General features: G+C 34.5%; 3 protein-coding genes and 1 long non-coding RNA gene across 6 annotated transcripts; 1 reads left to right on the forward strand and 3 right to left on the reverse strand.

The window, feature by feature from the left end:
- Positions 1-4,004: 4,004 nt before the first annotated feature.
- On the reverse strand, positions 4,005-8,040 carry LOC148787652 (uncharacterized). Of its 3 annotated transcripts, none has more exons than XR_016065879.1 (3): positions 7,901-8,040; positions 4,367-7,806; positions 4,005-4,240 (listed from the first exon to the last, which is right to left on the reverse strand). It is a non-coding gene; the product is annotated as an uncharacterized LOC148787652 (long non-coding RNA). The 3 variants fall into 3 exon arrangements; XR_016065878.1 differs by having other exon boundaries at positions 4,005-4,048; positions 4,185-7,806; XR_016065877.1 differs by having other exon boundaries at positions 4,005-7,806.
- LOC105165006 (abscisic acid 8'-hydroxylase CYP707A2) lies at positions 7,219-9,746 on the forward strand. Its single transcript, XM_011083880.3, has 7 exons — positions 7,219-7,424; positions 7,539-7,857; positions 7,957-8,343; positions 8,455-8,632; positions 8,753-8,859; positions 8,955-9,073; positions 9,219-9,746. The coding sequence occupies exons 1-7, from the start codon at positions 7,219-7,221 to the stop codon at positions 9,310-9,312; spliced, it is 1,410 nt and encodes a 469-aa protein (XP_011082182.1). The 3' UTR covers positions 9,313-9,746.
- A 2,592-nt stretch (positions 9,747-12,338) lies between these two features.
- EMB3006 (embryo defective 3006) lies at positions 12,339-15,501 on the reverse strand. The gene is made up of 8 exons (XM_011083879.3): positions 15,306-15,501; positions 15,133-15,201; positions 14,310-14,339; positions 14,082-14,114; positions 13,740-13,810; positions 13,408-13,489; positions 12,761-12,853; positions 12,339-12,672 (listed from the first exon to the last, which is right to left on the reverse strand). The coding sequence occupies exons 1-8, from the start codon at positions 15,402-15,404 to the stop codon at positions 12,613-12,615; spliced, it is 537 nt and encodes a 178-aa protein (XP_011082181.1). The 5' UTR covers positions 15,405-15,501; the 3' UTR covers positions 12,339-12,612.
- A 2,037-nt stretch (positions 15,502-17,538) lies between these two features.
- LOC105165004 (AP-4 complex subunit epsilon) lies at positions 17,539-27,013 on the reverse strand. Its single transcript, XM_011083877.3, has 11 exons — positions 26,191-27,013; positions 25,759-25,944; positions 25,042-25,257; positions 24,837-24,953; positions 24,129-24,326; positions 23,901-24,032; positions 22,475-22,531; positions 22,134-22,250; positions 20,708-20,785; positions 19,592-19,735; positions 17,539-19,014 (listed from the first exon to the last, which is right to left on the reverse strand). The coding sequence occupies exons 1-11, from the start codon at positions 26,755-26,757 to the stop codon at positions 17,947-17,949; spliced, it is 2,880 nt and encodes a 959-aa protein (XP_011082179.1). The 5' UTR covers positions 26,758-27,013; the 3' UTR covers positions 17,539-17,946.
- Between the last annotated feature and the right edge of the window lie 753 nt (positions 27,014-27,766).

A 27,766-nucleotide genomic window follows, 5' to 3' on the forward strand; every position in this document is an offset into this window, starting at 1 on the left:
TGAACACAATAACTGAATGTGAAGTGTTATAATTGGGGGGGGGGGGGGGGGTGGTACGGCAACAATGTTGTCCCTCTCTTACATTAATGTCTACGCCCCTACTTTCTTTACTGAGAAAAGTTACATGAATCTAGCGATATCCACACGTAGTTCATAATTGGTATTTTTTTTTATTTATGTTTTCTTTCTTTTTTTTTTCGAAAAATAAATGATTGAAATCATTTATTTTCAATCATAATTGATAAATTGCTGCACGTATAAAAATATAGGGAGATAATTTTTTTTTTATTATAGAAAGATAATTTGTTCATTTATAATATTACAAGGAGGTTGCTTGTATTTTTTCTTTTTCATAATTAATGTTACATAATTATATTTTCATAAACCAAATCATAGAACCCATAGCTCCGCTTTGTTGTTTGTCACATATCAAATGTTTAAAGCGAATACCGTGATGAAATACCCTTTTTAGTCTCTAGTATCCGAGTCCTGTCTGTCCTGAATTATTACTTTTGGAAGATCCGTCATTGTTCAATTTATGTATATATAAAAAATTATGAGGATCGAACTTGTAATCTCTGTTATCATTTGAAAAAAATCTCATTAACATCCTATAAAGAAAGGAAGAGGTACAATTACAAATCACTGTGTTAAATAGCACGGTGTGCGGTGAGTAGCAGATAGCCTCACCCTTACCACAATGCCAATTCCCATGTACTTCTTTTATTGGAAACTGCAAATTTTGTATACGTCGTCGCCATGTGTAACATTTCCATAAAAGTTCTGGGCAATGATTCAATACTGAGATTCTCTGATAACATTTTGCAAGTACTATATATGAAGCCTGTAGGGAGGGTGTTCGGACAAACTTATAAATTTTTTAAAACAATCTTATAACATGTTTGGAAGTTTATAAAATACACTTTTAAAACAGAAACTTAATTATAAGCTCCAATAATAAGATGTTAATAACTTATAAACTCTTTTAGAAAAAAATGAATTCCTAACTCATTTTCAGAATCTTAGCAAACTCATTCAAGTTAATATATAAACGTGTTATTACTACTGTAATGACGTACAATTTGAATAGATAATCTCCCATGTAATAGTTTATGTGCACCAAAATATTTTAATACATTAGCATGTAAATCTGGAATTAGTTAACTTTATCTCAGATAGAGGCTATCCCGTAGGATTCCTCATCTCGACGTACATTTAGGAGACCACAAACTTTATTAAATAAAATTTATTCAAAATCATGGGTCTTTATCCCAACATCAAATTGGAGACTTCAAACTCTGTCTTAAATACAAGTGTCAATCGGGTCATGGATCCATAAACTCGATCCATTGTCTAACAACTGGCATCTTAAGCTTCTCATCTTATTTTATCCAAATATTTTAAAAACTTATTTTAATATAAGATTTGACATTTTATAAATTCTAAAAATAATTTAAAAGATATATGGAGAAATAATAAATATTTTAAATAAATTTAGCTAAACACCCTCTTAATTAGTTTAGCTTTTCATTATCAATTATAAATATTTTTAATTATTTACCCATTTGCAATGTTTTCCGTCCCCATAAAAAAGAATTGCTAAATATAGTATATGTCTAAACAGTAGACACGTACTCACTCTAATGCGGAATACTAAGTTTAGTTAATACAATATATAGTTTATTTAAGAATGGAAGGTTGAAAACATGCGCATCACTTAAATTAATTATGGCAATGCCGAAATGGTTGGAAAGGAAAAACAGATGAAAAAGCGCACAATATGTTAACACGTATATATCTAGTGAGTTTGCACAAAATTATATATGGAGTCATGTTCTGACTACATGACTCAAAACTACTCATCGCGTTGTTCAAGATCAATGGACACGTACGTATTCAACTTCCATTCACTATGATCATTTAATTACCGCCTCATATACGTAAATCAATCTATTTGTGGAATAACTGCGTCTGACTGTTATTTATAGCCTTTCTCACCCCCTCCCCCCAACTTTACGAGCGTGAAACTTCTGGATGTTTGAGCTAAACATATATTGATGGTTCACTCAAAATTACTGAATCGCTAATAAAATACACGTGCGTTGATCGTGAGGTATAATTTTAAATTTTTCAAAATTGAATTTTTGTTCTCTCCATCCTTAAATAAGATGTTCATGTAATATAAAGATATATATTTGGTTGGAATTTCAACATTTGTGTATGACAATAAATATATTTAAAGAAAGAAAAGGAACACAAGCAAAAGATTCTAATGAGAAAATTCTAATTGAAATAATTGATATCGAAACTTGATTATTAAAAATGCAATACTATACAATATTTATACATTTGGACCGTCAAGTGAACGGGTGAAGATTAATTTAAATGGGATCCTAAGAAGCTCTCAAAATCTTCCATTAATATTTTTAAATACTATAAAAGCTTCTATACTTATATATAGAACTTTTTTAAAACTTTTCTCAATTTTTATATTTGTTTAAAATATTACATTAACAAACATTCATATTTATATAAAATATTCTAATTTTTTATAACATTCTTAATGTAGAATCTTGTTCGAGATAAAAATAAAAAAAGAAATTCATGATTTCCAATCTTGTCCTTCCGTTAAATATATGACTTATAAAATTAGATATAAACCTTATCCGTCCCAAAGCCGTTACAAACATTGACTATAGCTACGCAGCAATGTTTGGATGGTATTGAAAGTCGCCTGTGACTTTGTTAGGCGGTTTAGTTTTGTGGCGTTGATGCTGTGTATGTGTATGTGTATGTGTATCTTACTCGCATCGCATCTCAGCATTCATGGAAAAGCCTAGTTGTGTCATGTACTTCCCCTCATGTAACTTTTTTGCTTAGCTCTGCAACATTTCTAATCAATCCATTCCTAAAATATGTTGCATTGGATCTGGTCATATGTGCATCAATTACATGATAAGTATAATTATTATAATATATAATCAGAATATAATGACTCAAGGAGTGATGAATTACATTACAAGTGTAACTAACTTACTTTTTGGCTTACTGTATCTCGATTTACTCCAAGCTGATTTGGATAACCAAAAAAGAAAGGATAGGATTACACAAACTTCCCCTGAGCTTTGGTATAAAATTATACGTGTCTATGGTTTGAAAAATTACACCTAATACCCCTGACGTTCATTTACGTCCAACAAAAAGGTTTCTAACCCACAACACTATTTGAATAATAAAATGGAAAAAATTTGCATTTCCTACCTGTATTTCATTCTAGATTTGAATAAAATGATTATTTATTATACTAACATAATTATTAATAACCCTGGTATTAAAAAGGAATAGCAGAAAGTTGAAAAAAATGATTTATTTTTTTATAAGTACAATTCTTTACATAATTGAATTATAAAATAAAAAGTAATAATAAAAGTAGAGGAACAGACAAACAAAAATAAAAGTAAAGTAAAAGTCTAAGAGATGCAAGACTAAGCATTTATTTATGTCGTTGTCAAACTTGACTGGTATATTTTTGGTCCAAAAAACCCGACGCCATTCTATGTTGGATGCTAAAGACGTACTTTCAATTGAAAGCTTTGACCTTGAAAAGGAAACGCTTTGAATGATTAACGACTTTGACAATCTCTGGAATTTTATACAATAATACTATGTACACTATCATTTTAGTTTATCTTTTATATATATATATATATATATATGTGGCGGTTTTGCCCAAATACATCAAATAATATTGATGTTACTATTTTGAGCTTCCATTGTATTTATGTCTCGAAGATGGAATATATATACTTTTTAAATGGAATCTTTCGATTATAATTTTTTGATGCCTAAATTAGAGAGCTTGTAAAGAAAAAATGCTTAGAGTTGTAAGAAATATTATGGTAATAAATGTTATACGTTGGTTATGTCGGGTAGATATTTATAGATTTTTTTAGTTATAATATTTCATATGAACCACAGATTTGAAAATAACTAGTTGGTCAAGGTGCTTGGCCAAAATGACCCGAATAAGGTGCAGATCCTGTCTTGTCTGCAGTTTGAATTACAAGATTGTTGGTCAATATTTTGTGAAATATCACTCTTTCACCTCAGAACTCGAAATTCAAAAAGATTATTCCTCGTTTTTGGCCAATTGTAATAAATAAATGAGCACATTTATAAGAGACCTGGTCCAGAGCGAGGTCACGATGACGTTAGGATCTCGATCGACGTGTTGACATACCTTTACCAAAACAAAATAATGGAGCAATCAATAGACGGTATTACTCCTATCAAAATCTTTTAGTAATTAAATTAGTACGTGTTCGATGGAATCGAAGAATAAGGTTTTAAAGTAATAAATACATACCTGAAATAAATGTGTCAGTACATGCAGTCATGCAGCTGAACATAAGCCCACAGGATGACGTTGTGATTGAGGGTTAATATCTCAGAACACTATATCAGAACAGAACAGAACAGATCGCGCTCGACTATAAAAAAATATTAATTTTTCATTCCCTTCAGTCAATTTTCTACAAATCTATCTTTTGAAGGGTTATTTACAAATAAGTTTCATCATACAATACTGGACATTATAATTGATGGCGAAAAATCTCCAAGATAATCGTAAACCTATAAATACACGAACTAAACTCACTAATCAGAACATTTTAACTATCAAATAAATTTCTCAAAAAATCATAAATTCTTGCATAGTTAGTCAGTTTTAGTTAGTTGTCATAGTTAAATCATGCATATATAGTTAATGGAAGCACAAATCACATGAGCAACAGAAGAGGAAAAGTTGAGTAGCTATGCAATGATATATTGATGAAATGCCATTCCATTTTGTGTGAGTTAGTACGTGAAGATGTACTACTGGTAGAAGCAAGGGCAATTCTGTAATTTCCTTCTTTCTCCTTTAACTATTTTTCACCTACAATCCCTTATTTCTTCTTAATTATTTTCCTGTTCATTCTAAATTAAAATTACTGCATCACCACCATTAACTAATTAATTGAGTCGATATCACTCTTTTCCTAGAAAGAAAGGGTTATGGGGTCACACCCAGGCGTCCCCTACCCTCCAACCCCCATTATAATGAAAAAAGACTATGACGCAATGAAAAACAATATACAGACATCTTACTCTAAACGTCTAAAATTAATTTGATGCGATAAATAAATAATATAAATTCATGATAGTTTGGTCGTTGCGCTCTTTCTAATAACATGATCATTCACATGCTCGTTCCGAAAATTTGAAACTATCTTCTAGAAATTGTCATTGACATTATATTTTAATATTTTTTTTTTCAAAATTCAAATGTATAGACATAATTTCAAATTTCATCATTTTATAAATGATAAATAAATAATTAGATAAATTCACATTTCACGTGATTGGAGAAAAAATGTCAAACATAAAAAATTTAAAATAAAGAACCACATTGACTTTTTTACAGATCTACCCTCCATAGAACGATTTTTTGTCCTAATTTTCCAACTCTATCATGTGCTCATACGTACCACCTTTTCTGCATCCAACCCTTCTCTCTCTCCCTCTCTTTTTTTCCCTCCTCAAATTTAAATCTAAATTAGTTTTCATTAAATTTGTTAGATTTTATTCAAAATAATAATAATAATAATAATAACAACTCAATTTTCTAACGTTACAATTAAATAATTTTTTAGACCAATTAATATTCTCCTTTTATATGTTTTTTCTTTTCGAAATATTCATTTACTTTAATAATAGTTTCGTAGGAATTTGAATTATGGATGTACTCGTTACTCATTCAATAAAATTACTAATGTAGTTAATCAATCTTGGGTGTTAATTACTCTAATATTTTATGTCAAAATATATTGATATGATTAAGCTGTACTTGATATTTGATATTTATTGTATTTAAATTATTTACACATATATAAATAAAAAAAAAAGGAGGAAGGAAAAAAAAAAAGAAAATTCATATACACGTCACATGTCGTCACGAAGACAGTAGATTTTTTATTATTTAATTGAATAATCTATTTTAAAATAATTTTAAATTTATGAGTTGATATTCATATATAAAATTTATCTGTATATTTTGAAAGAAAATAAATATTATATAGAAAGACACACATATATATATATATATATATATAGGTTGGTAAAAAAAGAGGTTATTTTTGTTAGGAGGCATTTTGGGTTAAGTATGAAAGAAGTATTAAACAGACATATTTGAATTATGTTGAAGGCGAGTGTGTGTGTAATTGTTTGAATCTGAGTCCTCAGTCATCCCATCACTCATCCACTCCTTAGTCAAACTTCAATTCTGTCCATCTTTATTTATTCTCAACTCCACGCCTATTTTTGTTTAAAATATCCCTATATATATACCCTACCTAATGATTTTTCTCTAAGTAAATGAACCTTTTGTAAAAACATACTATTTCAAGAAATGATTATAAATAACTATATTTTAATTAAGAAACGAGTAATGTGAATTTTATATATATATAAAAAAAAATGAATTTTGTAATGGTAAAAAGAGTTTGAATAGAAGCTAAGTGAAGTAGTGATGAATGGTAAGAAAGGTTTAAGAATCATGTACAAGGCATGGGAATTTGTTTGAGTGCGGTAAACCGGTGAAGAACTTACCCATCTTGTTCTCTAATTCTCTTCAATCAAGGTTTGAACCTGCGTGCATGTATTATGTATATATTAATATTAGCAAGTGGGCACAATAAATGTATAAATAAATAGACAAGGGTGATGGTACGGATGCCAAAATTCATTCCCCAACCCAAAAAGGGTTGTTTCCGCGCACCTCTTCAACTCATCTATCATTTCTTCATACCTCAACTACACCATTAATGGTCAACAAGTACTTCCCGACACGCCCTTTTTTTTCTTTCTTTTTTTTTTTTTTTTGACGTGCACCCCTTTTCTCTCTCTCACTCATCATATACATACACAAAGACTCTGTGTCTCCTCTTCTCACAAGTAGATGAGCTGGAGGGAGATTCCGTGTGTGGGATTCGAGCTGTAATTGAAAGGGCCATTGTTTTCCAACCCCCCTCTCTCCTTTCCTACCTATATATACCCCTTTACCTTCATTTCATCTCTCCACCAACATACCCATCATCATTTTTCCTCCCACAAAAACTCAGCTACTACTACTACTACTACTACTACTACCACTACTACATCACCCATCATTACTTAATCATGGAATCCATCTCCTTGTGTTTGTTCCCTTTTGCAGCCTTAATCCTCTCTTTCTTGCTCCTCCTCAAATTCACTCCCAACTTCCTGTCCTTTGGACATGTCAGGTTGCCACTCCCACCAGGCACCATGGGCTGGCCTTATATTGGTGAAACCTTCCAACTCTACTCCCAAAACCCAAACACTTTCTTTGCCTCCAAAGTCAAGAAGTGAGTTCTCTTCTTCTCTTCCTTTCCAACATTAAACATTTCTTCATAGTTTTTGAGTTAAGGAACAATAAGGGTACTTACCAAGACTTGTTGCTTCTTTTTTCTTTTTAACAGGTATGGTTCCATATTCAAGACTCACATATTGGGATGTCCCTGTGTGATGATTTCAAGCCCTGAGGCGGCCAAACTCGTGCTCGTTTCCAAAGCAAACCTCTTCAAGCCCACATTCCCAGCTAGCAAAGAGAGGATGTTGGGCAAACAAGCCATATTCTTCCACCAAGGGGATTACCACGCCAAGCTCAGAAAGCTCGTCCTTCGCGCCTTCATGCCTGAGGCCATCAAGAACATCGTATCCGACATCGAGTCCATTGCCATCAACTCCCTGGAATCATGGGAAGGCAAACTGATCACCACTTTCCAAGAAATGAAAACAGTATGTTCAAAAACAGAGCTCCCCTGTTTTTCGTCTTACTCACCTTGGGAATCTGTCTTGATTGTAATTAACCAGAGCTTCAATTTTCACCTCATGCAGTATGCATTCAACGTGGCATTACTTTCCATACTTGGCAAGGACGAAGTTCTGTACAGAGAAGACCTCAAGAGGTGCTATTACATTCTTGAAAAGGGATACAATTCGATGCCCATCAACCTTCCCGGAACACTTTTCCACAAAGCCATGAAGGCCAGGAAGGAGTTGGCACAAATCTTGGCTAAGATTCTGTCACTCAGAAGACAAACAAAGCAAGATCACAATGATCTGCTGGGATCATTTATGGGAGATTCAGAGGGGCTAACCGACGAACAGATTGCAGACAACATCATCGGTGTAATCTTCGCAGCCCGCGACACCACAGCTAGTGTCCTAACTTGGATTCTCAAGTACCTTGCTGAAAATCCAAGTGTTCTGCAAGCAGTCACTGTAAGAATCTAGATCCCAACCATCCAATTTTCCCCAATCTCAGATTTCGACAAAGGAAAAAAATATCAGACATGCCGGTGACTGAAAATATTAATTTGTTGACTTTTATAGGAAGAGCAAGAGGCAATCAAGAAGGCTAAAGAAGAGTGTGGAGGTGAGGAGAAAGCTCTGAACTGGGCTGATACCAAGAAGATGCCTATTACCACAAGAGTTATCCTGGAAACGCTCAGAGTTGCCTCTATCTTATCTTTTACCTTCAGAGAAGCTGTTGAGGATGTTGAGTTCAATGGTAAGTTCAAAGCCTGTCAGAAAATGACTGGCAACCCCTTTTGTCTGAACTCTACTCCTTTTTTACTTCCATAAAGAATTACTAAGAATCTTGCTTTCCTTTGTTTGTGGAACTTAACAGGATACCTCATTCCTAAAGGATGGAAAGTATTACCACTCTTCAGAAACATTCACCACAGCCCAGACAACTTCCCAGAGCCTGAGAAATTTGATCCTTCAAGATTTGAGGTAAATAACATACCTAAAAAAAATACTTTTGTATTGACCAAGAATCCCATGATCTCAGGCCTAAACAGTGTTGTGTGCCTCCCATAATGTGACAGGTTGCACCCAAGCCCAATACTTTCATGCCATTTGGCAATGGGACCCACGCATGTCCAGGGAATGAGTTGGCCAAGCTGGAGATTTTGGTTCTCTTACACCATCTAACCACAAAGTACAGGTAGGTGAAAGTGGAAAACCCCTCAGTTTCATATAACCACCTTAGTTTAATCCTAGGTGAAAGTTAGTTCCTAAAAATAGAATGCCCCCCTTTTATTTCTATTCCTCAACTTGATGAATTTGTTCTAATCCTTCTAATCTTGCAGGTGGTCTGTGATGGCCCCACAAAATGGAATCCAGTATGGGCCCTTTCCTCTTCCCCAGAATGGTCTGCCCATCAAGCTCTCTCTCAAGAAATAAAAACTCCAATACCATGTGCTCAGAGACAAAGCCAAGTTACTAATTATAGAAAGCAAAATTTGCTGAGAAAAGTGTTTTTCCACAATGTATGGATCAAGATCAAGAATGATGGAGAAATGAGTTGCAAAGCAACACAGAAAAACCAGAAGAAGATTTCTGGTGTAGAACTGCAAGGGAAATACAATTGTACATATAGAGTTTCCATATATAGCATATATGTTTGAAGAAGAAGAAGCCGAGGAAAGAATTTAGCCAGTATTCACTTTTTCAACTAGGACGATGAGAAACTCAAGAGTAAGACTACATGTAATGGTAGTATGTAGTTAGGTAAATTCTTTTTATTTATTTTTTTTTTCTTCACCTTGTTATTTCCTACGACATGTAAAAAAAGTCCGCAAGGCAATTAATGGAAATATCAGTCTCAGTTTTGTTCATTCTAAGCTGTCTGATTTGTGTAGCAGAATCAGAGGTTCCAGAACAGAAACACACACACACACCATCAGTCATTAGCGACAATAAGTCCACATTTGCAGGATTCATATGATTCTTGAGGTTAATTATTCAAAGTTATCGTTAATTAGATAGTGAAAGATGAAGTCTCAGTCGCAATCGACAGCAGCAGAAGAAGAGCATAACTTCAACGTGTAATCTCATAGGATTGAAAACCGACTCCTCGTACACTAAATCTCAAAACTGTTGAAAAAATGTGGTGGACAAAGTTACACAACTGCGTGTAACTTAGAGGAAGTCATTTTCAATGTAGATGGATTTCCATTACTTCAAACGACTTCAATACATGATACGTAATACGTTCTTCTAACATGATCATAACCTACTACCAAAACCATAATTTCCACCACATTTCGCCATTTTCAAGTACATGAATTTTACCTAATTACGGTCATGCATTCACATAATACATGTTCATTTCTTTTGAATCAAATTTATCTTCCATTTGTCGAAATTTTCACAGAAATCGTAAGCCTAATGGGAATTTAGACCTGATCGGATCTTCTTGCACCACTAGTCCTCTGTGCTTGTTTCTTGTGTTTGTGTATGTAACATCAGCAACAATGGACCAGATCTAATGTTTATCCATTTGACTTTCCCTTAATTCAGTGGCCTAGCAAAGTAGCTGCCTATGTCTATGGACCCTTCCGGTATTTATGACCTTACGCACACCTATGCTGCCATCATTGGCAGTGGACTTTCTCTTATCATTTTCTTTTTGGTTGCTATTTTAAGTATGAAAGTTGAGTCGAGAAATATGACATAATTGTTTTTTTTTTTAATAATTTTCTCCAAGTTTAATTAGGGTCTGTACCTTTGAGAAGGGAAAGTCATCAATAACATCATATAACCCCTATTCTCTATCAAAATAAATAGGCATCCCAAGATATTCAAAAGTTCTACTTACGAAAATCAGAAAAAAGTTAACTCTGACTTCAATCAATCACAAACTATTTATTGAAAAATTGTAACTCAAATTAGGTAGGACGTGACATATGAACGGTATACAATATAAGAAACTGGTCCCAAGCAAAGTTCTTATAACAACACTTGGAAGCTGATTATTTCAATGTAAACAAACTGAGAAAAGTTTTCCCTGTTTGTCACAATCATCAAGAAGTCATAGCTAAGTGATTTAACCTCCCAAGTGTCAAAAATATGATCATCTTTATGTTAGAATATGAACTCCAATTAAAGTCAATGCAAATCAGGATATATATATTGAGAGAGAGAGAGAGAGAGAGCACACTTGTAAAGATCGGATCAGAAAGTTAGCTAATTCATTTGAAAGGGAATAAATTCATATACTTAGAAGGGAAAAAGTAGCTCTCAAAGATAATTGCGTTTTCTCTTCTTAAGCTAACTAATGGAAAATAAAAATTTGAGTTGACTACACAATCTAACAAACAAACAATGCTTGATTTGAAAAACCATCACCTGCCAAACTCCAACTATTTTAGTATTTTAGGAGAAATCATATATACCTCAGATGGAGTCGGAGTCCCGATACTGACAAAAAACAAAACATAAATAAAAGCTGGCAGCAAGATGGTTCAATGACTTAGTAATACAACCAAGGCCTGTAAAGGGATTAGAAAACTCAATCATCCTAAGTATCTAATACTAAACAAGTAATGGGCTTAGACAAAAAGGACAGGTCAAATGCTGGCATTTAAATGATACTCTGAAGAAAGCTACAAACATGTGAGGCTAAACAATGGTTACTCTAAAAGTCAACCACCTTAAATATTGTAAAAAAAAATAAAGAGTACACTAAATGTCATTAACATATGTAAAATCATGTCCCAAGCAAAGTTCTTAGTACAACCAGTTGCCAGGCTTTCATCATTGTCTGGTAATGTGGCTCTTGGCTGAATTTCTTAATTCCTTCGACTGGTAGCCGCAGACAGAGAGTAGAACTTAGCCCTAGTTCTCATTATAAACTGTTATATTCAAGATCATGCACGTTTCACCAACTCATAAACTACTTGGTTGGTAGATTAAGTGGAAATATAATGGCATGCCTCAATCTTAAATATCTCAAAAGCAGCTCCGTAGATGCTCCAGGTGTCGGAAGACCGAAGATCACACATTATTTCTCAATCATGTAATGAGCACGTTAGTGTGTGTGCAAGAAACATCGAATGTAGAAAAGCCATATGATTGAACTACCCACAAGCTCATCATGTACTATTATTTTGATTTGATTTACAAGTGTGTCTACTCACACACTTGAACCCCCCCCCCCCCCAAAACCCCCAACACCCATTCAAGGTTCTATTGTGAAGTTGAAAGCAATCAACAAAGAAGCATTTTCTAATAATTTTCATTGATGAACATTCACAGGTAGGTGCCAATTTGGGAACTGTGAACTGGACTAGGCTTTCCTTCAGCCGGTAGTAATCTGATATAGGCAAGTAGTTTTTAATCTTATCATGGTCTAGTTTTTTAATGCAGTGATGATGCAGGTGGCAAAATGAGCATTGCAGTTTCCATTTGGTCAACTGCTTCTAAAATTTACAATAAGTTCATCACAGGATTCTACTACCATAAAAAGTCAACCATATTTTCGCAAGTGTTGCTGACATAATGTAAACATGCACACTAGGAAAATAAAATTTGTCTCGATCACCAACTTGTTCCCAGCCTTTTGAGCTTTTCCAATAGCTAAGAAGTTAGAACCTATTTGGTTGTATAAAACCATCATGAACATATCCAGCACCAAATAGGTCATAATAGAGGCCTAGCCTAAGTAGATATAATACAGTCTTCAAGAAATGCTGACGGCAGTCACGGATTAACAAGCCTATTATGGCAGCCAGTCTCATAGTTCAACATTCTGGTCCTTAACTGTAGAATTAAAAAGGACAAGCTGTTTAGCAAGAGCCATTCAAACAATGCTTCTAGTTGCAAAGGAAAATTAAACAAAAATCCTAACCTCATGAACAAGATTTGCAGCTCCAGAGAAGTCTTGCTTTTCTTTCTTGAGGAGTTCAAGACGTGCTTTGATTTTACGCTTCTGTTCTTCTGCCTAATAAAGATACTTATTATTAAGATAAAAAATGTGATGGGTCCACAAGTGCTTCCATAACTTTATGGCCATGAAAATGGAAACAAACAATAAGAAGAAATATGTATCAGGTTGAATGGAGGTTAAAAGAACTATCCAATCAGAGCACATAGGTCACAATAATTTTGGTTAAGATGCATAGAGAGCTAATTGAAAGAAAATCAACAAGAAGCACTTTTTCTATATTAGTAGATTTCGCATTTTCTTGCCGGTGAGAAAGATGAACTCTGGGGAAACTAAAGATACTCTATATTATTGATCATGTCAGTTTTATTGCTCTATACTACCTTTTCATAAATCAGCAGCTCTGTACTCCATATATCTAACACTCCTTGTCCACTGTCATTAATTGCAATTTACAACAGCCAAAACTCCAGAACCAAAACCTTTGGTGATTCTTGCAAATATTTGTAGTAGAACCATGTGCAGAATATAAAAAATACAGGGCTATCAAACATACACATATTCAGTCAAGTGAGATGAAGATGTTTAAAAGTGCGGCAAATTGTGCTCACCTTTTCCAAGAGCCCCATCAAATGTTTGAGCTCATTTTTCTTTGCTTCTGACAAATTTTGAGCAGCTTCTCCTACATTACTCCTGCAATTCAGTACCTCTTTAGGATTGGGACAGGTAGATAACAACGTAGACTTAGAAAATGTAACTAGGGTCATGTACTCCCGTTTGGAGTTTGGCACATAAGTATAACTTTTTAAACAAGTAATAACTAGCTTATTATGGTGTAAAAGAGTATCTTTATTATCCAAATTTTGAAGTCCAGATATCTGATTAAATTCAGAGGAGAAACTCCTTGATTACAAAGTTAATTCAATAATGTAAGCAAGCATACTTCTGGGAAAGTAATGGATCCAGATTATGTTCTTCCACTAGCTCCTCTACATTGTCGAGAACTGTTCCAGCCTGTAAAAAAGATAAGAGTAAGTTCCATGAATGCTATGTATGTACAAATGAAAACGTTTAAAGACAGCCAAAAGTAATCCATCAGGCATCAGCTACGACCATCAATAAGGAAATGGAGATAAGACCATCTAGTTGATCACAGAAAATAGTAAATGGAATTTGAAGGACCAAAGATGGAAGTCATCCCCCACTCCCGACCCTTACTCCCTCTATGGCAACATCTCTATACAACCTGACTATTCTACTTTTTTACACAGTATCATCGAAGTACCTGTGTCTCGAGAAATATTGACTCGAATTCTTCCTGCAGGATAGAGAAAGAGTATTTCATATCAGATTTTTTTCAACATGATACTCATGGATTATATAGTCAAAAAAAAAAAAAAAAACAAGTTACAAAACTAGTGAGTTGCAAGTAAGGCTGTACTAACAAAAGTTAAAGTCATTCAAATGTTTGGTTTCTGAGTGAGAGGCTCAATAAACAATATAGACTACATACCTCAATATCTTCATGCAAAGAAGTAATAACCTGAAATATATAAAAATCACAAGGTTGAGACAGTTAAATTTCAAGAAATAGGAGACTATGTAGGTGTTTCTAGAAATAGTAAGTAATAGAACAGAAAGAATCATGCTGATATGAAGCTGTTCCTGGATACGCATCCGTGGAAGGGCTTGCATAAAGAACACATTTCTTGTGTTCGATAACCAACAAACTTGCCGCAAAAGGCCGATGTGCCATAATTAGTCCCTTATTACACAACATTTTGTCTTGCTCTTGTTTATAACCATATCCAAGGAGACATGTGTTTGCAACCAAACTATATGTTAACAGAAAAAAGAAAATGCATAATGATTCATTTTACTTCTCATTTTCTTTTGTCAATGCTGCCCAAGTACTATGCATTTCCAAGCAATTCTACAAGGGCCAAGGAAATAACAAAAAGTAAACATACAAGGCACAACTCGTTGTGCTTGATCTTAAGGTGCACACCGTTAGTCTGGCACACCAAAAACTCATTATTTCCTATCTATAATATTTAGAAAACCTGTCTTCTATTTTTCGACATTGGATTTTAGCAGGGCAAACTGCAAACAAAAGAAAACGAATATATCTAAAAAACAATACGGACATAGTTACATCCTCCGAAGCAATAAATTATTTGCGTTACTAAAATCCAAGCACACCGCTCATAGCTAAAAAAAAAATGTGATGGAATATCAGGAGTTCCTAACTTCATCACAGCAAGCTCAGTTAAGTTCGAAAATAACAGCAAATACACAAGAATTAAATAAAGAACAAAACTAACACATAAAATAACCTGAATAAAGAGTCGACGGAGACGCTCCTGCTCAGCTGCAGTAAAACTCGGAAAAGCTTTACGGAATTCCTTCATTCATTAACCCAAGGCAAGAGAAAACAATATGAGAACTTGTGACAAAATCTCACTGACCTGACAGAAACGCAAAAAACTATCAATCAAAAAACCCTCACCTCATCGGAGCAAGCAGTTAGCAAGGAGCGCAAGCCACGTTTGAACGATTTCTTTAAATTCAAATGCCTAGATCCAGGAACCGAAGCTATCTTTTCCATTTCTCTTTCCTTTTCTACGACGAAAATCCAAGCAGGACTTGTAAGAGAGAGTAAGTAGCTTGAAGTGCACAGAGAGAGAGAGAGAGAGGAGAAGAGGCGGGAGAATGAAAAAATAAACCATGAAATATCAACTTGCATTTGGGTTGGATCTGTAATGTCGCTAACTGGGTCACATCTAAATTGGGCTTAACTAAAGATGTTTAGGCCCAGATCCAAGTCTCAAGGCTGTGGGCTTCTGCTACCTAATTTATCACCCTCTCCTATTTTCATAAGAAATTATTAGTAGGATAAATTACAACTGCCCATAACATTTATTATAATTATAAATATTTTTTTATTATATAAAAAATTATAAATAAATTTCTAAAATTAACGAACATCTAATAATAGCTCCAAAATGGAGTGTCATGTAGAAATATTTATTAGACGATCATTAATTTATAAGGTATTTGTAATTTTTCAAACAACAAAAAGAACTTATAACTATAATAAACTTTAGAAGACTTTGTTGTAATTTGCCCTTATCATTATGTACAGTCTCAAAAATTTTAATTTCCAACATAGTAGTATACCCTGATTAAATATTTGGCCTTTTAATTTTAGATGTTTCTACCCTATTCTGTATTCTGAAATTGAAATTTTGATTAATATGAAGTAATTGTTAGTTGCTGCTTGTTGGGTCTCAACTCTCAAGTATGTATGTAATAACGTAACTCTGGGTGGTTGACTAAGGTTATAAATTTCAATAAAGTATTTGGTTAATTTTTTTTAAAAAAAATTATAAGATCTCAAAATAAAATATTTTGGATCTTATAAGGTCTTTAAAAAGAAGTTTAACTTTTCTAATTTTTGTATAAGATGTCATAAGTTATATAAAATTAATGTCACATGACAAAAATATTTATATTCATACACTCACACACTCCCCCCCCTTCCCTCCTCTCTCTCTCTCTTACACACCACATACTCTTTCTTTCTCTAGGATTCAAAAAACTTTATTTGACATTAAAAAAAAAATATTCAGTTATTTAATAATAAATTATTACAGTTAAATAAAAATGATATTGGTGTGATAATATATTTACTAAAAAATATAAATAAGACATCATAAATTATACGACTAGAAATAATCATTACATTAACGAAGAAAATATAAACTATATATCTAAATTAATAGTCGACTAGTATGAATGTACATATATATTATTTTTATTCAAAAGTATAGGTAATAATTCATCAATTTTTATTTTAAAAAAATTATCTATTAAATTTTTATTTTAAATTAAATTAATGTGCACTTTTATTAAAGCGTTTTAAAAAATTAAAACAAAATATGTTAAGAAATAATAATTTATGTGATTCTAATAATATCCTGCCTATTTTAATCATATTACCAATAAAAAACCTTATTATGCTAAATACCCTAACATCTTATAAGTTTTAACATCTTATTTTATCCAAACACATTAAAAGCTTAATTTTAAAATAAGATCCAACATCTTATAAACTCCTAAAACATGTTAAATACCCTAACATCTTATAAGTTTTAACATCTTATTTTATCTAAACACATTAAAAGCTTAATTTTAAAATAAGATCCAACATCTTATAAACTCCTAAAACATGTTAAATACCCTAACATCTTATAAGTTTTAACATCTTATTTTATCTAAACACATAAAAAGCTTAAGTTTAAAATAAAATCCAACATCTTATAAACTCCTAAAATATGTTATAAGATGTTTTAAAAAAAAACTTAATCAAACACCCTCTAAATGTGGCTCGAAGTGCAACCAAGGCTTCCTCGCTTGAAATTCAGGAGATGTTGTTTGTTACTATTACAAGTAAAAGCAGAACAAATGTAGGGAGGGAGCTTTCATCTTGTCTCATTTCAAAAGTTCCGCATACAATTTGCTTCGCACTACTGAGCAAAACGCACATGAACACTTAGACGGGTAGACAGAATACGATAGTACACAAATACTCGAGAGGAGGGAATCGTATTCACACCAGCCAGAAATGAATAGAAACAAGCCAAAACGAATCAAGTATTACACAAACAGCCTGGTTTTCCAACACAACGTAATAGATTGATGTCTTAGAAATAGTAAGTCACGAACAGGTTAAGGACAAATACATAAAGGATGGCTGGGAGCACTTTATTATGAACATAAGGTCAGAAATGCAACATGTCTCCGTGAAATTCCTTGTAATGTTTCAAAAATTGGAAGGTATAAAACGTGCATAGCAAAGCTGTATGGACTGTTCAAGAACCTCAATTGTCTAGCTCGCACTATATCTCTACATATTGCATGAGCTCCAGCAACCAATACAAAGTACACGTGATTTTACTACCCGATACATGAGGGTTTGACCGACTTGGCTCAGGTTTCCCTCCAGGTTTCTGCTAATGAATCTCGACTGGTTTCATTAGATTATATCCTCTTATATAGCTTAGACACCATGGTGGAGAAAAACAGACAGCAATGATTCTCAGGAAATCCAACTCAATCTGTATCGAGGGTTCCCTTCCAGAAGCAACTTAGCCAAGCAAGTCCTTAAATAAGTTGGGGTTCTGACCTGATGGTGTCACACCCATTTGCCTTACACGTGCATCCTTTTCCAAAGCTTGCTTCAAATTCGGTCCCTTGTTCAACTGTTGTGCGGAATGATCTGCCATAATCCCTCCAAGGCCATTTCCATTAATCACATTTGGCATTGTACCGGCAACACCATCTGACGGGACATTTAAAGACATGTCCGTAAAAAGAGACATAAAATCAGATGTCTCTGTCGAACCAACTCCACCAGCACTTACTGGGGTTGGGTCTTGCTTCAGATCAAGAAGGCCTTCCCATTGCTTAAAAGGATCTACAGATGGGGCACTACTGGAGATAGATGGCTCGCTCAAGTCCAGCAAATCCGGTGGTGTTTGGGGTGTTTTTACAACAGCAGTGTCAGGAGCTGCAGCCTTGGCTGCACGAGACTTATCTGAAGTTGGATTCTGATGTTTTGATACCTTCTGGCTAGAAGAAGGCTGTCTTCCATCAGATTTTGACACACCCCCGAAAAGAGATGCAGCCAGTTTTTGCTTTTCAGGTGAAATCTCTACTTGCTGCTTTCTTGAATCATAAGATACATCACGTGCTTTTGAGTTGGACATGCCCACTGAATCGCGTTGAGTTGCCTCATTCTGAATCTTCACAGCATCATTGCTCGAAGTAGATGGTGTAGCAGAGGAGTAAGTAGGTCTACCCCACTTCCTTTGAACACCATCAAGTCGTAGCCTGAGTTCCGATGGCCCCGCATCAGAGCCAGATGGAGCAGACGTAGCGGGTTGGAGGATATCGGAAACATATGATGGCTCTGGGACAGGAACAAGTTCAGTTGAGGATGCTAGTATAGGAGGGACATTTTGCGACAACATGGGTTTAGGCAGCTCATAGGCCTCAAACCTAAGAGCATGTGTTGATGATTCATGATCTTCCTGGCTCTTGAAATTGCTAATGTTAGACATCCCAGAGCGCTCACTCTCAGGAATATATGGCTGAGCGCCATTTTCCACTGCTTGTTGGACATAACCATTAAGAAATGAAAGGCTTTTGTCAATCTGTAAAAAAAAATTTAAAAATGCTATTAGCATTGATACATACGTAACAAAGTAGCAACAAAAACAACAAAGTGAACTGCCATGAGATGCACACATTGATGGTGATGAATCACAATAATACTCCCAGAATACAATATTGGGACCAATCTAGACCAAAGAAAAAGCTTGTTTAATGCTATTCTATAGACCCAACAAGGTCAATGCTTGTGCTGTGTGTCATGTATTTAGACTTTAGAGACATGCACCCATATCATATAGCAAACAAATGTCAATGCAATACCCTGTCAAATATTTCTTTCTGTTCAATTAAACTGGTCCGGTTAACTACCAAATCTCAGTGGGATTAGATTTCAAGAAAAGGTGGAGAGAGAGAATCGGTCAAACTTCAAGACAAGGAAGAGAGAGAGAATCGGTCAGGCTTCAAGACAATCAAGACACGGTAGTGAAACATCTGAATAGCTCATGACATGTCAAATTCACAAGTTCATATCCATATAAAGCCAACAATGAGTTAACCCATTGAGGGCCCACAGATAGGGTAAAATAAACTTCAATTTTATTCTGATGGAAAGATTACCTCAATGTCATCACAGGTAGAATTCATTGGCATTATTTTCTCGACAGCATTAGCATCTAAACTAAGGATAGCTTGAAGCTCATAGGCACGCTGCTGAAGATCGGTTGAGTGGGATGCTAACATTTCTTCAATCAATGATTGGCACTGCAGCAGGAAAGATGTTGCAAATAAGAAAATGTGTTCCACATGTTGAAGTAATTCCAGCTGAACATGAAGAAAAATTACAGGAGGTTCTCATGCAAAAACATTGATGATTAAAGTATTTCTCTAACTTCAGCAGAACATGCTTAAGACATTGCGAGGAAATTATTCTGCCCATAACAGTTCAAAGAAATAATTAAGTTTGAGGAAACATTTTATACCTATATGTGCGTATCAAACTTCTATATACAAGAGAAGAAGTTAATGGTCCACTCCCTACCAGACATGGGATTTTTATATCAATCCATAAGGAACCTGAACCAACACATCTGAAACTCCTAAAATTGTTAAGGCGTCTAGCCAAACATGAGTTAGTTATATGAAGATGCAAGGCATTCCAATAAAAGTTGATTAAGACATGATTCTGGTTCACCACTAATAAGTTCAAATTCACTGATACAGCATTTGCAACGAGTTAGAAGAAAAACTAACAAATCAGAAGACAATTGGGGCAAAGAAACAATGATAACTAAAATTGTGATATTCTACTTACAATAATCATCACATTCCGGTCATTATCATTATTTGCTAAGAATAGAAAGTGGTACTCAAAATATTTAGCTCATCTGACCCAAAAATAATTCCAGACCAATTACATCATTAAATTATCAGAAGAAGGGAGAAATTGAAGGGGACGACAACTTCTGGTGAATAGTACTCTTAAGATAATTGATTGTCACTGGGATCATGGCTAAGCTAATCATTAAGGTGAAGGTTGTGATCAAGGAAAATTTGCATGCATGATAAACAGCCAAAAAGCTCATATATACTATTGAAGTAAGCAGAACAAACATCTAAATCTGCAAACGACCAACATTAGAAATTGAGATGGATATGATACAATCCAGCAAACAATGGATGTACTTGAATATAATTAGAATGCCAAATCCACCATACATAATCCTAATTGCCTACCTCAGGTAGCACGTCCACTGCTCTTCCAGCTGCTATTTCAAATGAATATATCTTCATAAGTGCTGTTATTGCATAGGCCTACAAAGCAAGCAGGAAAAAAGCAATTTCATAGACGGACCAAATATTATGCAAGTGCAATAAGAACGCCAGTTTACAAGTTGTAGCTAGAAACTGTATGCTAACCAAGAGCATGGAGAGAATGTTCACCTGAAAACCTTTCGTAAAAGCAAACACTAACCTTAAAAGTGTGATTCAATTATTAGGTAAGACAGCTCTTCATAGTAGTTGGTTCTGAATGCATAGAAAGCTAATTGAAGTTTTTTCCTCTTTTCCTTTGTTCTAATCATAATCTATTAGTTTTTCCTTGTATTTTACATGTCTTCGCAGGGAAAATTTACACAATTACTATACTACGGAAAAGCTTAAACTAAACTCATTAACTAAGTACTACTCCAACTTTCTTCAAATACATGCAGCATAAACCATTCCTCAGGTGAATGAGATTTTTTTATATTTTATCCTTTCAAAATTATTCATCACCAAGTTATTTTTAAATACTGAAATTAAGTAAAGCATTTTGATACCTCCAAAAATGAGCTAAGTTAAGAAAAATTATCACACGCTTATCTCAAAGTTGGGGTTAAAATGGTGAACTTTATTGTTTATTGGTATCATGTTTATAACTATAGGTTATTATTTTAGGTTTACAGGTTCTCATTGCAGTATTTTGAAGTGGTGATATCAGGTTCAGGGCTGATAAAAGTGAACTATAGATGTTGTAGCCCTAAATCCATAGTTATAAGCACATGTAATACTCATATGCAGTTATCGCAATATCATAATGTATGTTATTAAGGTTACCCCCTACCATACACTAAGCTTCAATCAACTTAGAGAGTTCAAAATGCACAAAATTTGTGCAAGTGAACCGAAAAATTGACTACTCCTAAAGTTGCAGTGCTTACAGGGTTAGCATTAGGTTATTTACGAAAATTGGGTCCTTAAGTTTCAGCTATGCACTTTTGGTTCACAGCAAAGCTTCTACATTTGGCTGTGAATTATTAATCGCTTGCATTTAACAGAGTAATGGGTTGATTGTGCATACAAAAAATTTCACATCAGTATCTGTAGTCTTTTAAGAATAGCAGTTGAAATTAGTGTCAGAATCTCACTTTTAGAAGGAAAAAAGAAAAAAAGAAATCAGAAAAACACTATAGCCTTAAGACCAAGAGACAAAGCAATGAGCAACTATACAAATGCAGATAAATTTATCTCTAATAACATGAACAAACAATTAGCTAAAGAAAAAGGGCATAATTCAAACCACATCCACATAATCTACATCAAGAAAACAAGTGACTTTACCATGTCAAAATGTAATTCCACCATACAAAACCATGCATATACTGGAAAACTAGATACCTACTTTCACCGTGTCATCTGCCAAATGAGCCTCTGCGACATCACACAACTTCCCAGTGATATATGAGGCAGAATACTTGCCATCTGCAGTCCCATATTCACCCAAGACCCAACAAATTACCTGCAACATAAAACAAGTAAAGAAATCAATGGGTCAACACAGCAAGCAAGCGAGGGAACCTCTGGGGGGAATAGAGAGAGAGAGAGCAAATCAGAAAAAAAGAATAAGTAAAAACAAATACAGTAACTGAAAATGGGGCAACATAAGAAAAGGGATGGGAATCTGGCCTGACAGAACCTACATTGAAAAATAATAAAAGCTATCCTAGATGTGCTATAACATACTTGAAGAAAGGCAGATGGAAGTTTTGGCTCTCCCATGATTTGAAGATACGACTCCACCTGCACTCAACAGATTACGCCAGATTCTTATTAGAAGTGCTAAAAAGAGCACAACCATGATTTGGTCCATCAGATCTGATTCAAGGACATCCATAAGTACACAGAAAACATGACATCCATCATGTATAAAATTGTTCAGTGGAAAATGCAAAACCACATAAGCAGACATAACAAGAGATGCGAGAATAAAAGTACACCAGCTCTCAAGCTAAGTCAAGGATGATAAATGTCCTCGTCTCCAAAAATTTAAATCAAAGTCAGATTGAATTACAAATCTCATGAGTCCCAAGACCCAAGTCTCTGAGGCATGTATATTTCAAGACTTTGAGTTAACACAAGCACTATCAAGCTAAGTCAACTTCCACAGAGAAGCAGTCACTCATAAATCAATCAAAACTTTTATCACCACTCGCCAGAAACTGGGAAATCATTGACTGGGGAAATCAAATTACACATAGTCGTAGAACCAAACAACGGGCCTCAGGGATAGGAGAGTTTGTAGAGATTAAATGAGGTGAGAAAGTAAGACCCATCTATGTGGCACATTGACCTATATTTTCAGCAATTCCTATAGGCTGCCAGATAGAATGCTTTTCTCGTGCCCCAAGCCAGCATGCCAGACTACAATTTTTCTGCAGTTCTTTTATAGTAGGAGTAGAGTAAGCATCGCAAAAGCACTCCCCCCAACTCTGAATGAGGAATGGAATTCAAGCTTCTTGAGGTTCCAGGGGACTTTGGTTCTTCGGGGAAAAATGAAAAGAGAGTAGCATCTGAAAGACTAAAGGGACAAATATGGGTTAATTACACCTCTAAAGAACCCACCCAAATAAGCCAAACTCAGCAGATGGCCAACCAGCTTGTCCCTCTACTCCCGAAAGATATGAAATTGGACCACATCAACTAGCAAATAAAGGCTTAATCGATCAAGGTTCCAATAAGTTGTTCTACACCCAGGGTCAGCTGCATTTCCCCCCAATGTGGGATAATGGGACATCAGATCGTCTAACAAGAAACAAAATGCCATCATGTACTGAGTGAATACTTTCTAACCATTCGCATCCTAAAACAGAATATTATCCTCTTTACCAGACTTATGTGTCACTATCCTATGGTAAGTAAAAACAAAAGGAGAACAAAATAAAAATTTAGAAATCACTAAAAGAATGGCCTTTACAATATTGTCCTGAACTATGAATAACTATAGAATGGTTTACAAGCATATCAACACGAAGTCAACAACAAGCTGCAGAATTGAAAAGGTAAAATATCTAGAAAAGACGTCAAAAAGCAAATAATGATTTCAGAAGATAAGTAAACATCTAATTGAATGTGGACCAGAACCAAACTCAGAACCCAAGGGGAAACATACAGCGGATGATCTAAGCTGAGTATCTGCAGCATCATCATCCTCTCCAAATCCCTCAGCAATCAACCGCATCAAGTTATGTGCAACTTTGGCATTCACCAGATCCCCTGCATGCTCAAATACTTTATTCATCGCCTGACAAATAAATCACAGGAAAAGAAACAGAAATTAAAATTGTCCTCAAATATAGAAGTAACAAAATGAGGATATTAGATAAATCATTAAGCTAACCTGTATGAACCATTGGTTGCTTGGAGCAAATTGCTCAGCAAGTTCAACACATCTGGATGCTATTTCAGTTTTGTAATGGCTATCACTTATACTTATCATGTACTGAATCATACGGTCCACAATTACTTCTACATTTGATGACTTGGTCATTTTGTAGAGCAGTTCAAATGTCTTGCGCTTTAGGGTATCATCCGGGTCCTGAATTATAGAAGATAGCAGACATCCGCTTAAGTTTAAGTGAAAAACAACCTCAACATAACAACACGTTACCACATATAAAATTTATTGCACGATAAAATGTAGACAAAAATACTTGCCTGTAAAAATTATCTAAACGGATTTCCAGGAAGAAAAAGTTTTGCAAAATTAATAAATGTCATATGGAACAAGACAGAAACTAGCATTAAGCAACATTGAAACATGTCTTGGCTTATGAAACTTGTTACTTATATATCTCTTGTTTCATTGGGTCAATTGGCATACAGGGAAAGCCAGATTCAGAGACATTGAAGCTTTATAACAAGAGAAAGTAGCAAACAAACAGATACTCAAACTGGGAAAGTTATTACTTAAAGAGTTAAGTAAGACAGTCAAAGAAAGTAAGAGCATGCAATTCAACAGAAGCAGAAATGTACCGCATCTTCATCAATGGCATCAAATCAAAAACCACTAGCTTCCAACCTCATAACAATGAAACAAATATCTTACCTCCAAGCAATCAATAACAGCCAGTTGATGCTGTGCGGCATCGGCTATTTCTGGGCTTATCTTTATCAGTCGACTAAGAGCATCAATACCAAGATATCTCAGATTGTGGCTGTCACTCTGTCCATAGGATATAATATAACATTACAATATCAAGAACATAAAATTGAATTCCAAAAAGATCACATTAAGTTGCAGATATACAGACTTTCAGAAATTTTGAAATGGCATCAGCAGCCGCCTCAAGCAACTTGGGGTTTGGGTGTAATGATGAAACACAACAAATGCACTCATAAAGAATGGCATTCCCAATATTGCTTGTTGAATCACATTTTCTCATTATGTCACCCACGATCGTGTACATTTGCTCACTGGCCTTTTTGTCACCACTACCCAGCAGGGCCAAAATTTTCAACAATTTGATCTGTCAACAAAAGGGACAAACTATTTATAATTCATTAAAAGAAACAAAATTAGAGCATGAAGAAATATGGATTTAGGTAGTATTCTTGCTAAAGCCTACAACTATGTAGCAATCCACATTCCGTGCAAATTAATTAAGTTTTCCATCTTCCTTGAGATAAAGTGATAGGATATGCAACATTCATGCAGATCCTTGCTTATATCTTAAGGAACGTATCTACTATACAACCAGTGCATATGGATCTGAGAGGAAAGCTTTCGGTAAGTTGTTAACAAACAATCATCCAGTCAAGAAAAAGAAGCCTATATTGCATATGCAAAGATAGACATTACAATTAAAAAAGCAGGCCTAAAAAATTATATAATTCAAGTCAAATCATTATCTCAAGGGCAAGACTACTCTTCTTTTTTTTTCTTATTCTGATTGTGCACTATAACATAATGAGTAACAACTTGAATGAAGGAGCACTGTGCTACATATACTCGAGTGGATATGAGGTACCTGAATGAATGGAGCAGGCATCTGATGATAGTCATAACTCTTTGGTAGTCTGCGTTCAGCTACTTGCTTAAGAATGTTCACAAAACTAACCACCAGATCTTTGTAAGCATCAGCATCAATCGTAATAAGATCAAAAAGCGGGCAAAGTGCAGCACCCATAACACCAGGATCGTTATCGCAAAGCCTCTGCATTAGAGCTAATTGTTCACTTCCAGAACCAATAAATTTATTTCCTTATGCACTTGAAATCAACAGAGAGATTAGCTCATAAATGTGATTTTTATCATCTACATGATCCCGTCATACCTAAACACTTCTCATACAATTGACTGGAAACAACAAGAACAAGGAAAATAACTAACTAATTAATCTGCACTCTAAGCCTCTAATAACATAAATGCGTACATTCATCTACAAAAGGGGAATATGCACCTTGCGGAAATTGGAAATGAGATGGGAGACAGACCCCGGCGCTCTCTGATAAAACCGGTGGAGCGCCATCACTGCTTTCTTCCTAACTGCCTCCTTCTGATGTCCCAATAACTCCACCACCTGTGGCAAAACAGCGGGGATCGTCTCCTCATTAATCAACCTACAAACCGCATTCAGTGCCGCACAAACCACCAAATAATTATCGCTCTTCAAGTCCTTCTGTATCGTGTTCACAATCAAAATAATCAAATCATGATCCTCATTCAAAAACAAAGTCACCGCCAAGTAACCAGTTCTTTTCAACAATAAATTCTCATCGTGCGTCATCTTGACAGCGTGAATGTATCCAAATGAGGCGTCGTGACCAAGCATCTCAACATAAAGGAGGCGGATTAAGTACTCCTTGAGCTTGAATTTAGGAGTATTTGGGCTGGACAGCCTAGTCTTCAGGGTCTCGATTTCGCGTAATACAATGCGATCTTCCTCGGCTTTGGATCGACATTCGCCGATCGATTTGATGAGGTCAAGGAACTCTTTCGATTGCCCGAATCCGCCTTGGGAGCCCATTGCGAGCTCCCTACCGATTGTTTTTAGCTGCTCCAGCTTGGAAGATGTTCGAAATTGGATCTTAGATCAATAACGGGCGAGGACGTACCAAACTCAAGCAGATGGTGGAAACTTTTTAGTAGATTTGGGTTTAGGGTTTGGAAGATTTGGGGAAAACTGCTAGCATAACTGATAAAGATCTCTAGATGGGTAGAGAGAGAGAGAGAGAGAGATGTTTGGGGTCTGAAAAATGAGTTTTGTGTGTTTTTTGTTTATACCGGAGTTACGTATATACGTTTGTCGTGTAGGGGTGGAGAGAGAAGACGACGCTTTAAGGGAGGAGCTCGCTGATGTACAACTATTGCTGCAAAGAGTATTATTCCTAATTTTCTTGTTATACTTTTCATTTCTTGGAGCATAAAATGGTCAATTTAAATTTTATTTTCTCAATTAATTCTTTAAATTTGTAAAATTATCAAATAAATTGTTTTTAAGCTGAAAAAATAATTCTCTTATATTTTTATATGCTGAATTCAATGTAATTACCTTACATAAATAATAAAAATTTTGAACTCTTATAAATATTATTGCTTGACTTATAATAAGCAATCTCTTTTTCTTTTTTTTAGTAACTTAAAAAAATCAAAATTACGAATAATATTTCATAAAATTTATCTAATTTGAAAATATTTAAAGAAAAAAAACTTCTATGACATATTGTCATTGGTTCTATATCTTAAAAATTAAACATAAGTTCGAAAAAATTAAACGTCAATAATATTTATTAAATATTTGGAGTTTTGAATCGATAATTGGTGTAATATACTTTTGACTAAATTATTTAATGGATATCATATATATATATTTTAAGAGATTTTACAAATTAATTTTTTTATTATATTTTCAAATTAGATAAATTTTATAAAATTCATCCATAGTTTTATTTTTCAAATTTGTAACTTCTAAAAGTTAAAAAGAAATATTTTATTTTAAGTTAAGCAGTAAGTTATTATTGTGTTAAAAAAATTTA

Source organism: Sesamum indicum, linkage group LG6 (assembly GCF_026168435.1).
Source record: "Sesamum indicum cultivar Baizhima isolate 11 linkage group LG6, ASM2616843v1, whole genome shotgun sequence".
Classification (NCBI taxonomy): domain Eukaryota; kingdom Viridiplantae; phylum Streptophyta; class Magnoliopsida; order Lamiales; family Pedaliaceae; genus Sesamum; species Sesamum indicum.

Excerpts from the sequence above, each read along its gene's own strand:
- EMB3006 (XM_011083879.3), bottom strand. The coding sequence starts at position 15,404 with ATGGAAAAGATAGCTTCGGTTCCTGGATCTAGGCATTTGAATTTAAAG. Across the intron at positions 15,202-15,305 it reads TAACTGCTTGCTCCGATGAG|GAATTCCGTAAAGCTTTTCC; the intron begins GTGAGGGTTTTT and ends TAATGAATGAAG. Across the intron at positions 14,115-14,309 it reads CTTTGCATGAAGATATTGAG|GAAGAATTCGAGTCAATATT; the intron begins GTATGTAGTCTA and ends TCTATCCTGCAG.
- LOC105165006 (XM_011083880.3), top strand. The coding sequence starts at position 7,219 with ATGGAATCCATCTCCTTGTGTTTGTTCCCTTTTGCAGCCTTAATCCTC. Across the intron at positions 7,425-7,538 it reads TTTGCCTCCAAAGTCAAGAA|GTATGGTTCCATATTCAAGA; the intron begins GTGAGTTCTCTT and ends TCTTTTTAACAG. Across the intron at positions 7,858-7,956 it reads CTTTCCAAGAAATGAAAACA|TATGCATTCAACGTGGCATT; the intron begins GTATGTTCAAAA and ends CACCTCATGCAG.
- LOC105165004 (XM_011083877.3), bottom strand. The coding sequence starts at position 26,757 with ATGGGCTCCCAAGGCGGATTCGGGCAATCGAAAGAGTTCCTTGACCTC. Across the intron at positions 25,945-26,190 it reads TCATTTCCAATTTCCGCAAG|AGGCTTTGCGATAACGATCC; the intron begins GTGCATATTCCC and ends GCTCTAATGCAG. Across the intron at positions 22,532-23,900 it reads CTCAGCTTAGATCATCCGCT|GTGGAGTCGTATCTTCAAAT; the intron begins GTATGTTTCCCC and ends TGTTGAGTGCAG.